The sequence below is a fragment of the Poecilia formosa genome, unplaced genomic scaffold (assembly GCF_000485575.1).
Source record: "Poecilia formosa unplaced genomic scaffold, Poecilia_formosa-5.1.2 Scaffold151, whole genome shotgun sequence".
Classification (NCBI taxonomy): Eukaryota; Metazoa; Chordata; class Actinopteri; order Cyprinodontiformes; family Poeciliidae; genus Poecilia; species Poecilia formosa.
The window spans coordinates 492,608-504,744 of NW_006800090.1; the positions used below are offsets into that span (position 1 = coordinate 492,608).

The following is a 12,137-nucleotide window of genomic DNA, read 5'->3' on the forward strand; positions in this document are numbered from 1 at the left end:
GTGATACACCTTAAACTGAAGAGTTGAATAAAAATTGGACTAAGAGCAGGGCCTTGTGGGACTCCGCCTGTGATTTACATGGAAGATCACCACTGGAATATATATATTTTTTGACTGTGAAATCTCTTTTCCTTCCTGATGTCTTTAACCTCTTCATGTCTGTTTTGTGTTTCCCTCCCTCGATGTTTGGTTTGCAGTGCCCGGAGCCCCTCCCAGGAAGCTTGAGGTTGAGGCCATAAACTCCACCGCTATCCGCGTTACTTGGAAGCCTCCTATACAGGTGAAGCAGCATGGACAAATCAGGGGCTACCAAGTCATCTTTTCGCGACTGGAAAACGGCGAACCACGAGGCCAGCCGAACATCATGGATGTGGCTTTGCCAGAGGCTCAGGTAATGGGTAGTTTTATTCTGGTCCAGCTTCTCTTTGTCCCTTCCTGACTCTGCTGTCCACATTTCATGACTCCGTCTCTCTACTGTCCTCTCCTCTTCACACTTTGCTTCTCCTACACCGGGCGAGACACACTGGAGTTTATATCTGTCGACTGCAGTATCCTCCCTTTTTTTGGTTCCCGTAATCTTTTTCCACATGTGACATTTGACTCTAAATTGGTACCCAGCTCCCACAGCTTTGGATTAGCTGTCAGAATGAAATCCACTTAAATTCTACAGTAATAGCTGTTGGATATATTTTCTGTTCGTAACATCAGGATGTGGCTTAGTGAAATCAATGCAGCCCCCCTTGCGGTTTTAACGCCAATACATATGCACTGCCTTGTTACCATGTTTATAAATTAAAGTTATTTCCCTGACACTGCCCCTTTACACGGTAATGCAAAGTGCACTGAATCGCCCAAAGCCGCACAACACCAGGAGATGGATGAGATTGTAATCCTTAAATGGGTCTCAGAGATTCATGAATATCCTTAAGCCATGAAAACCCAACTCGCACAGCCTCCTGAATTTGCAAATAAAAGAAACCGGCTTAAAAACCTCCTGCTGGTTGTTTGTTAATCTTAGCATTAGTGTTTATGTACTTTAACCTTCTGTCACCTTTAACAGAAGCATGTGATTATTATTAGTATCCACTGCATTCACACCAACCTATTCAGTCCAATTTGGTCTACTTAATCTGTTAAAGTGTATTTAGCCCAATATAATCAATACAGTTGATTCCCATGAAGTCTTAGATTTTACTGTCAGATTCAGGACCAATTACTTGAAGTTCCCTTTGATCCAAATAGTAACACAACACAATCAAATTCAGGTGATCATTTAATGACGGTGGGCAAAAAATTAACACCTTGCAGTGATTCTTCAACCAGCTCAAGCATTTGGTGACAGTGGAAAGAAAAATAAAATGCTGCCTTTTTAAAAGGAAGAAAGCACCAGACAAGCCTGGCTCAGTATGAGGTGCCATCCAAAAAATAAATAAAATACACAGACAAATGGCAAGGTATCCTCTCTACTGGTGTTTGTTCTTGACACCAGTTTGCAGTAACTCAGTAAATGTTTTTATTTAGCAAAACAGCACACAGTTAACCTTGTTTTTGCTTTTGATGGGAAAGAAAAACAAAGGCTGTGCAAAGTCAATGGCTGCAAGACCTCCTATTGGCTTCATTCAGGAAAGAGACACAACTAAACACAAAGGTACCTGGCCAGGGATACTTTTCTTTGTACAAACATGGATTATTCTGTTTTAGTGTCAAAGTCTTAGTCGCTCTTTTTGACAAGACAAATGAATCAGCTAGACACAATCAATCAATCAATCAATCAATCAATCAAATGTTATTTGTATAGCACATTTCAGCAGCAAGGCATTTCAAAGTGCTTTACATAATTAAAATAAAAACAGCATGTGAGAAAGAGTTTAAAAAAAAATAGTAATAGTAATAGTTCAGGAGTACTATGTATGATACTTAAAAGTAGAGTACACAAAAGTAATGGTCTCAATAGCCCCATCATCCTTTGAGTCCAAAAATAGGACATGGTTAAACCCACCTCTGAACCAGAGGTTACTTCTGTGGACAAAAAAAGAGTATTCAAAGTTCCTGTCAGCAGTAGCTCAGTGCCTTGTGCCTAAAAGTATAAAGAGCCAAGCAAAGAAGCGTTAGACCAGTGGTACTTTCTTTGGGTAAAAAAAGCTAAAAGTGTACGCAGAGCTAAAAACAAGCCATTTGTCTGCAAAGGAAATTACTGTTACGGTTTTTACTCAACTCTGATAACTTTTATTCATTTTTAGAAACATTTAATTTCACCACTGGACTGTTGCAATGAGGCTAACCCAGACCCTTTGGATTTCAATTTTATGTAAACTCATTTTCTATAGGTTTCATTAGGTTTGAGAGGAGATGGCAGAGGATAAATGTGGACAAAAACCTGACTGGCATCGTCCATGTCTCTACACCTGGTCAAAAAGTGAGCCCTGATCTCCCAAACACAGCGCAGCCTTTGTTTAAGAGCAGTTGTTTCTGGCAGCTGCTGCTGACACTTCATTGTTATCTGACTGTGTGTAGGGGAGCATTCGACAGCCGGGACAGCACCGTTTGGTATGGAAACTGAGAAAAACATGGTGGTGGTTGCTCATCTTCTTTCGAGTGTTTTTCTCCGCGGCGGCACGTTCCGCATGAATTTGTTTTGAGTTGTGAAAACTGAACTGAACATGACCCTACTTGTTATGCAAACAATACTCCCTGCCATGTCTCATTTGGAGCATACAATAAATATGAAAGCTCGCTGTAATTTGGCGCACTTTATCGCTCACGTGTTCCAGTCTCTTGCTCGGGACACCTTTAACTGCCCCCCCCGTGGCAGACCTTGGAGTTTTCTTCCTTTCTCTCCTTCCTTTCCCAAGTTTGGCCTCCTTTTCCCCCTGTTCTGCTTGAAAGCTGGTTGAGTAATTACCAGGTCCTTGCGTGCAGGTCGGCTACCCTTGGTTGAGTCATCTCAACAGACTCATCATTGAGTAGTCAACCTGCAAAGACTTGCCCAGACTTCATTAGAAGACCACACAGTTAGACAACAGTCTCTTAGACTTTATTGTTCAACTGGTTTTAAAACAATCCCTCCTTTTTCACACGTTTTCCCGTTTTCGTACCTCAACAACAGAGATAACGTGAGCCAGCATGCTTCCTGCAAAGATCAGCCCTGTAGTAGGCGTTCCAGCTGGTCGGAAAGAGTTCGTGACTCATCCTGAGAGTCATACTAATGCTGCAAACACACACCTGTAATTGATAATGAATCAATGGGAGAAAACAATTTTCCTATGTGTTGGCACATCCCAATGTGTTTCTCCAAAGAAATTCTGTTAATGTCTTGTGAAATCAGTTTTATAGCCGCCCTTTCACCTGGATTTGATGCACAGCGAGCCTGCCAGGAGGAAAAGCAAATACCGCATTTTCCAGGTCTCTGAAAGCACACCGCAACCTCACCTCAGACTTCAATCACAACCCTAAGCCATGTGATTGAATTGCAGATCCTGTCACAACCACTACCACCTCCCCCTGCTCGGCCCTTCTCTTTGTCTCCATGTTTCTGGATCCTTTTTAGCCTTTCTCAGGGTTAGCTGAAGCGCTGGGAGAGCTCGCCTGAGCGTGGGCGCTTTAAGCGCTTCTTTTCTTTTCAAGCAGGAGCCCACACATCGCCCTCATTTCCCTGCTAAATTTAAACCAAAGGCCAAGTTAACAGTGTGATGTTATCAACCCTTTGCAGCCGCTCTCCTGTTGGAGGAGTGACCCAAACCTGAGCTGGCAACCCAACACCAGCTCCATTGTAGTGCCCTCGCAGCTACTTCCAGGCTCATTCTCACATACAGCGTACTGGAAATTTCACTGGAAATGGTTGAATATTTGAAGCCATTAGCCTCACTCCATGCTTCCACCCAAGTTTCCCTTTCTGCCCGAGTTTGCCTCCATTCAGCACCACTTTCCAGGTTCATTTGGTTTGACCACTCATGCATTTTTGTAGTTTGTGCGAGCGAGGTGATGCTTCACTGCCTCTACGGCCTTCGCTGCCCCAGACTGGAGTTGAATGGAAATTGGTGGTTGGGTTTGGGTGGAGGCGGGGGGGACAGGAGAAAAGAAGCACCTCGGCTCGTTTCACTCCATCAATCATGACAGCTCCTTCTCTTCCACATCACTCGTTCTCTCCTCGTTCCCATTTTTATAGCCACACATCTCAGCCCATGTCATCACATTTGCATTCACCCGCCTGCAAATTATACCGCTCCGTTTCCACAAACGACGCTTATCAGCAGTGATGTGTTTTCAGTTTGCGTTGGTATTCAAAATATAAATGGAGGATAATTTATAATTCTCCTGTGGATTTAGGCAGAAAGCAAAAGCAGTTGCAGCTGAAAGGGGATTAAGCCCAAGATGCGATAGGAACTTGTGAACCTTAATGTGTTTGCTGTTCTGTTGACATACTGAGCTGAATTGACGGCAAACAAATTAAGCAATTAGGAACATCGCAAATTGTTAGATGTGGAGTTAAGCAGCAGCTGCTCTTAAACGCTACTTTTAGTGCCCCGCTATGTCAGGGGAGCACAGGGATGCAGATTTTGATGTGCCATGTGTTTGGGCTTGATACAACCGGGACATCAACCAGACTTGGCTCTTATGTCTCTTAACAGTTTGGTAATAAAAACCATCCGCTGAGAACCGGGTGGAGACTATTTAGTCTTTTATATGAATTACGATCATTGTCTTCGCAGTTTATGACTCACTGGTGTGTTATTGTTAAAGTCAGGAAAAACAAGAACTTATATTTCTACTGAGTAAACTTTATGAGTTGTTTCCTTCAGTTTACAAAAACTTGATGGTTAATGACTCAGAGTTTTTCAAGAAACACACAAAAGTTCTTGTGTCTTGATTTTGGCTACAAGGGACAGTAGGTCCCTTTGAGGGGTGGCTGGGATTTGCCATAAATAGAGGTTAATCTGGAATTACAGCAGCTCCCTATGGAGATCCTTCAGGCATGTTCCTGTGGGATAGACCTCACAGAACTATATATTTTTTTCTGGGCTGGGATAACCTTGGAGTCCCATAGACAGAGCTGGGGACAGGGAGTCTTAATATAATAGCATAGTGTGCGTTCACACTGCAGCCTGAAGTGACCCAATTCCGATTTTTTGGCAATTCCGATCTTTTGCCGGGGCCGTTCACACTGCCAGTAAATGCGACCTGTATGCGTTCTGCAGTGTAAACGGGCAAACGACCTGAAAGTGTCCCGCATGCGCAGTAGACGGCGCAATAGCGTCAGCGTTCTCAGTGTTCTGCCAACCGCCATAAAAAGAAGAAGTGCTCAGTGTTTGCGGAAGTAAACATGGAGGCTAACGGTGGAGCTTAGCTTACATATTTGAAGTTGTTGTCCAACCGGAGCAGCATATTAACAACTTAATCCTCATATAATCCATCATGGTTGTTGTTTTTCTTCCTACTTGCGCTTATCAGGGCACAGAATAGTGAAATTTGTTGAGTATCAGTGACGTTCAGTTCGGATGAATGCGACCTGGACGTTAGGTCGCATTTGAATCGGATACGTATCGGATATGGGTCACATTCGAAAAAGAATCCGACCTGTGTTGTTCACACTGCCATGAAAAGATCGGATACAGGTCGCATTACGTCAAAAAAATCGGAATTGAGTCACTTCAGGCTGCAGTGTGAACGCAGCCATAGGTTCTACCCCAGGCAGTTTAGTCAATAAATCTATGGTGAATTGAAATAAAAACAGTTAGAAATGCACCTTGAAATCATCCAAAACTCAAAAATCCAACCTTTTTCCTACCAGACGGCACCACATGAGTCAATGAAGCTGTCACTAAATGAAGACTGGGCAATTAGTGAATAATTAAACCATTCAAAAGAATCAGTATTTCCAACAAAATGTCACTGACATTGCAGTTCATTCAGGCTGCAAAGGGTGAGAGAGAGCAAAACTTGTGTTCCTATCTTGTATTCTAGTTCAATTAATTACACCCAAACACATGAAATCAGACATGAAACTATAATTATGTATTTGTAAATTTAGGTGATACAAATGGGTGGTCTGGCCCTTTAACATCTATTCCCGATGTGTTGATGCTGTTTTGGCCTTACCAGTCCCCTCCTCCGTTTGCCTCTGCTCTCCTGCTTCTCCCACAGTGCTGTTACAATAGTCGCCCACGCATCCTCACCTCCACCCCGACCCGTTCTCTCCTCTCTACTTTGTCCCTCATCAGTGTCACCAGTGTCATCTCTCCTGCCCCCGTTGTCAGCCAGGCCACCCATCAGTGAACTCCTCTGCAGTGACTGAGCTGGTGAACACCAGCCGTTGCGTTCTGCATCAGCGGGGTTTGATGTCACAGGGCTAACACAGCGGCACTGGTAATAGGATTTCATGCTCGACGCTGACGGAGCCCCGCGGCACCGAAATGGGCTTTCACTTCCCCCCCGGGAATTACTCGGTCGAGCACAGCGAGCAGGGAGAACATTTTGGAAACATATATTGAAATGTAATGAATAAAGGCTCTTCCCTCCGCCTCCGTTAGGGGAAAGAGAAACGCTTCACAGACTCTGCATAGTTTATGTCCACAACGAGGCAGCTATCATACCTAACAGAGGTTGCTTTAAATTTCCCCGGATTCAAAAGGTGAATGGGGAAACAAGGCAGTGCATTGCGAACAATGATTTCACAACCATTCCTCTTCGCTTTTCTCCAATTTATTTCATGCCACTCAGCTTTCTGTCGTTTCTTTATTTCCTTCCCTCCATCTCCTCCATCACAGTGTTTTTTTTCCGCAGCATGACTCTATTGACACCTACATTCATCTGCCAGTGAAAAAAAGACCAGTGCTTTTTTTCCCTTGCCTGTTGTGTTTCTGACTCATTTGTTTCCCCGCCCTGTTGTCCTGTGTCTTCTCTCCCATCAGTGGAACATTGAAGAGTCCACCGAGCATGTGAGTAGCCCTCATGTGTGCTGCTGGGGTTTGTCTTGCAGGGCAGGTTCTTCTCCCCTCTGCAGTGTTTGGGGTGCTTGTGTGTTTTGGATCACGAGTCGGTGTATGTGTGTGTTTGTTTCTGTGTAAGCCATGCCTGTAATCCACTCAGTGTGAATCCTCATGAAAGATCATAACCCCATCACAACCGCAGCCAGAAACGTCTGTCCAAGAGTTTTTCTGTGTGTGTGTGTGTGTGTGTGTGTGTGTGTTTGCACGCTCATTTTTATTTTATTTTTTTTTATCAGCACAACTGCAACTGCAGAGCATGAGTGTTATTCCACTAAGAAATGTGTACAGGTCAACATTTTATAATAAGACAAACTAGTAGCAGCTGTGCACTTGCAAATGTGGAGGCCTGTGGTGCAGTGTGCATGGAGTGCTAGCAACCACGGAGTGTACACTGCAGTCAAAAGGCTGGGTGTCACCATCTCAGTGTGACGCTGACATTAATCAGGCTCGCCTAACCTGCTGTCTCCCCCCACCGCTCAAGATGACATGTCTATCTGAAGGGAGGAGCTGCAGGGTTTTATCAGCTCCGCACATCTCCGAGGTTTCCACCAGTCTTTCATGTTCTTTTCATTCGCCTGGATGGCAGCTCTCTGCTCCATGGCTGTCATGCAGCTCTTTGTTATGGCTTATTACCTCCTAGAAGTCGTATGGCACAACTGTAAATGCAGAGCCACTTACTATTCGTAGTCAGGCGTTGAAGAGAAATGTGGGAAGGTGCGATGGTTTGGAAAGGGGGATGCTGATATGATGAGACGATACACAATATGTGGAACGCAAGAAGGCGGAAAATGAGATTTCAGCAGTATTTTGTTTCTACTCACAAATAAAGTAAAGAGTTCATACATCAGAATCAGAAGAAATGTAAAATTAAATACCCTTTTAGTGCAGCACTAATAGGAAGCTAATATTAACTTTACCACAGTTAGCGACAGACGTTTAGCCAATATTCTTTCAGTGCTTACAAATGATTTGTATCTCTTCTCACACTCTGTCCCAAATGTTATTTTATCTCTTTTAGGGAGGTATAAGAATACATTCAGCTCACAAAATTAAATACATAATATTGTGTTTGCAAAAAATAGTGGGATTAAGCTATATTTTGGGACAAACAAAGGATTGTATGTTTTTTGTTTACACAAATCAAATTAAGATCCTTTCAATCACAAATTATGTTGTAAAGCATCTGTAAAATAAAAAGATCATTTTAGTTTATTTGTGATAGGAAGCTACAAAAGCTAATTTTAGCTGTAGCCGCTAAAAGTTAGCCAGTTGCTGTAGTCTTGCAATGCTTACTAATAATTTGTAACTTGTCTGTTCAAGTTTGTTTTATTTCCTACCAGTAAAACTGCAAGATACTGATATGACAGAACTTGTGTTTGAAATTAATAAATGTGTTAAAATACAACTAGCTTACAAAATAAGATTACCCACAGGCTGTGAACAAGAGGAAATTAGCTTTTAACAGCTTTTTTGAAATTCTGAGGCTCCATTTCTTTAATCACACAGTGAGTGAAGGTCTTCTGAATCACTAATTGTGATTTAAAAGACACTACATAACAAAATAATTTTTTAGCTTAGAGCTGTTAGCCTCATTAGCAGCTAAGAGTTAGCCAAAACTCACATTGCTTCCTAAACTTTTGTATTTTCTCTTTTGGTATCTTTTTTTTTCTGCTTGCTACCACACACACAATTCAGAGTTTATTTAACAATGTTGCTCTGTAATTTAAGAAAGTATATATAATTATCTGACTTGGAATGAGAAAAAGAACAGCTTCAAAATTCTACACTACTTACATTATGCAGAAAAAATATGAGCACTTTGAACATAACATGTGTTATTTATATCATTACAAATACAATTATATTTCTTGATAACAGTGTAGCTTTCTGTTTTATTTATTCAGAAATTTGATGTTAAGAGGTGTAACCTGTTTTCACTATAAATGCATATTTGTTTTCTCAATAGTGTAAATATTCCAACTTGAATAATTCATAAGTTTGTAATGAAAGGCTTTGAAAAAGTTAAATGTTCATGAGTGAAATTAAGCCTGAGGATAAAACAGTGCCTGATTTGAATTCATAACCTACAGCAATGCAGTGCCATTGGCAGACTAGAAGGTGTGCAATTGATGAGAGAATATTTATATCATTAGAGACTTCGAGTCTCGGCTTGGGGGGGAAAAAATGACCTGTGAACATCCATGGCTCTACCCGAGACGATTACTGCAGTCCTTAATTAGAAAACTGCAACTGCGACAGTTTCAGCCTGTCAAACTGGTAAAATGGCTCCAACACCAGTGCTTTAATCTGTCCCTTTAATAACTGAGGCAGCAGGGTGTGTGCAGCCGTTTGGTTCTACGCGATAACGCTAAGCTGCAGAAACCTGGTCACAGATTCTCCCTGCAGCCACATGCCAAGAGTCAGGCTTGGCTCGTGTCCCTCTGCCTTTAATGCGTTGATTAACACCTGTCAGACAGCGAGCCGGATGCCGTCAGAGGATGTCTCCCGTTTCACACGTCTCTGTTGTTTGCTTAGCATTCTGTTTGCCAGGTAGCTAATGCAGTGGGACACGCCACAGACAGATGTCAGCAGCAGAAACATCAACGTGTCGGTCTGACCCTCGCTTAGCAAGGAGTTAGATTACAAAGCTTTTTTTATTTTATTTTTTTATTTTAGTGAATCATTACACAAATACTGTAAAACGAGTAACATAGATAACATCAAATATTGCCTCTTGGCTAAAAGAAGCAATTTTATTTCTATCTGTGTCACTAATTGTCTCTTGACACTTTCCTTTCTAGTGAGGATTGTGGCAGGGAGCTTCATAGAAAAGACTCCATTTCTATAACTTGATAATCTTTGTAATGCCCTTTGGTGCTGCTCTAAGCATTTGCTCTGAAGGAAAACTTTGAAGCTTTGCTTTCTCTACTTTGTGCTGAGTTTCAAAAGTGTTACCAGACCTGGGTCGACCTTGTCAGTGCAGAAGGAGGGGCCACCTCTGCTGCTGCCATCACAGAGATTGTTAAAGCCATTTTGTATGAATAAAGTAATGAGACTTCCTCCATAAAGTTAAAATGGTTTTATTATACAGTAATTTAGCATTTTTCTCCCATCTCTCTTAAAGGTTAGCATGGGAGTGCTGAATGCCCCTGAAAGAGGGAGACGGTAAAAAGAACAATTGAACAGAGCTAGCTTATATAGTCTGTGTTAAGGAAATTAAAATTTCGTTAGCTGGAGAAACAGTTATAGGGAGAAGCTATATGATATTCTCAGTATCTGGGGTTTAAGAGGAGTTCCAGCAGGAAGGCTTATAGGCATCTGTGTACTTGTCCTCTCAGTGGCTCCAGCCAGAACCAGATAACTTGAGCATGTGTACTTAAGCCTCAGGCATTCATTTATTCCCGAGTCTGAGCTCATCTGCACAGTTTTCTGTCTATATGTATACTTTTCTTAGACTACAGAGGTTTGCTTATAATTTTTAAATTCAGTTTTCCAAGGTCTTTCAGAGGTTTTCACTGGCTGCTGCTTATTCATTCACAGTCAGCAAAACCCATTTGAGGAGATTTTACAAAGACAAATCCAGTTTTATGAAGATCTTCCACAATTTTAGATTCAAATCCAGATACAGACGTTAAAGTTAAAGTCAGTTTACATTATCAAATATTTGATCAACTAGTATAGATTTTGTTTTGCAAAATTTAAATTGGGTGAAGTTAAAACTATTTTTTACTTTTTTTTAGTCGTTATACTTAAGTAAGGTTATCTGATGATTATTTCAAGAATCAATGAATGATGATTAATCTTTCTAATCTATTCAGCTCTACTTCAGTATATTATGGTGCAAATGTTAAACAACATAGTGGAGAAAAAAAAACAACCTTTCAAGCAGCATATTTAGGGAATTTGTAACTACTGTTGAGTGTAACGGGAAGATTATCACAAAAACAACTTTTGTCACTTTTGGAAGCAAAATAAAAAGAAATCAGAAGCGACCTGAGCCATTTGCACAGGCCTGTCTCTGCTGGTGAGTATGTGTAGTCAGGTGTGTGTGTTTGTCTGTCTGTTTGTTGGTTTACATATTGGCTTCGTTCAAGCGCACCGTGTTTAATTCCAGAGTGTGGGTGTGTTTTTATTCCGACTGATGCAGACTGGTGTAGTGAGTGCCAGCACTGCAGCAGGTTACACATAACAGTTGTTTCTCTCTGTTTGTTCCTGACTGCTGAGTTACTGATTTGTTCAATCACTTTAAGTGTGTCTGTGTTTTGTGCATAACACTGCATGGACATGCAGCCAAAGGAGCGAAAATTTGCGCTTTATAAGTCAAAAGTCTAATATTTGTTTACCAAAAAGGGGTTGAATTTCATAGTTTTCCGGCTGTCAGAAGTGAAGATTTTTGTTGGGTTTTAAGAAACTGCAGTGCAGTGATGATCCTAAGCTCCTCTGGGTATAATCCCATGCTTATCCATGCGGCAGGCATGAACACTGACACACTGGTGATGTTCTGGTTCATTTGGTTTGTTGGTTAATGGGTGCAGCGTGTGCCTTACAGTTGGGCGTAGGAGTTTTTCTTACCCAAGAAAAATTTCTGCTCCTGTTTGTCTGCATTTTTTAATGTTTAATTTCTGTTTTAGGAAATTTCATCAAGGAATATGAGTAAATGGAGGAGGGGGTTTAATCTCATTACGGTTTCTTTTGGTGTTGTGTGTCCTTTGAGGGGATGTGAGCTCGTTGACGGGGATTTTATTATGGTTTTCATCAATGAGGGGGTTTTATTTTACTCAGGTTCATTGATTTCTTGTTATCTCACCGTATTACAGGAAGCTGTTATTGGTGGACTGCTGGCTGAAACCACCTACTCTGTCACCGTGGCTGCTTACACCACCAAGGGCGATGGAGCTCGGAGCAAAGCTAAGGTTGTCACCACGACTGGCGCAGGTTAGCAGCAGTTTTATCGACGCTTTCATGCAAAACAGAGAACATGCACAGATCAGACTTTACATTATTTAATGAAACCCCACAGTAATAGTCCTTTATGAATATACGTTCAAGAAAGGAGTGGATAAACCTCACCAAGTCAAAATAGTTTTATATTTAAAGAAAAAACATCATTATGCATTATTTTGTGTAATTTTTATCCGGTCCAGTTTATTC

At 41.5% G+C, this 12,137-nt stretch overlaps 1 protein-coding gene across 17 annotated transcripts in view; it reads left to right on the plus strand.

The window, feature by feature from the left end:
- LOC103146054 (receptor-type tyrosine-protein phosphatase F) overlaps positions 1-12,137 on the plus strand; it is a 238,871-nt gene that overhangs the window by 164,150 nt on the left and 62,584 nt on the right. For 10 of the 17 annotated variants that reach the window (XM_016677236.1, XM_016677243.1, XM_016677239.1 and 7 more), the window contains 3 exons: positions 198-391; positions 6,909-6,935; positions 11,804-11,921. In XM_016677236.1, coding sequence (XP_016532722.1) covers positions 198-391; positions 6,909-6,935; positions 11,804-11,921 — 339 coding nt within the window. The remainder of the gene's footprint in view (positions 1-197; positions 392-6,908; positions 6,936-11,803; positions 11,922-12,137) is intronic. The other 7 variants (XM_016677241.1, XM_016677251.1, XM_016677244.1 and 4 more) reach the window with 1 other exon arrangement.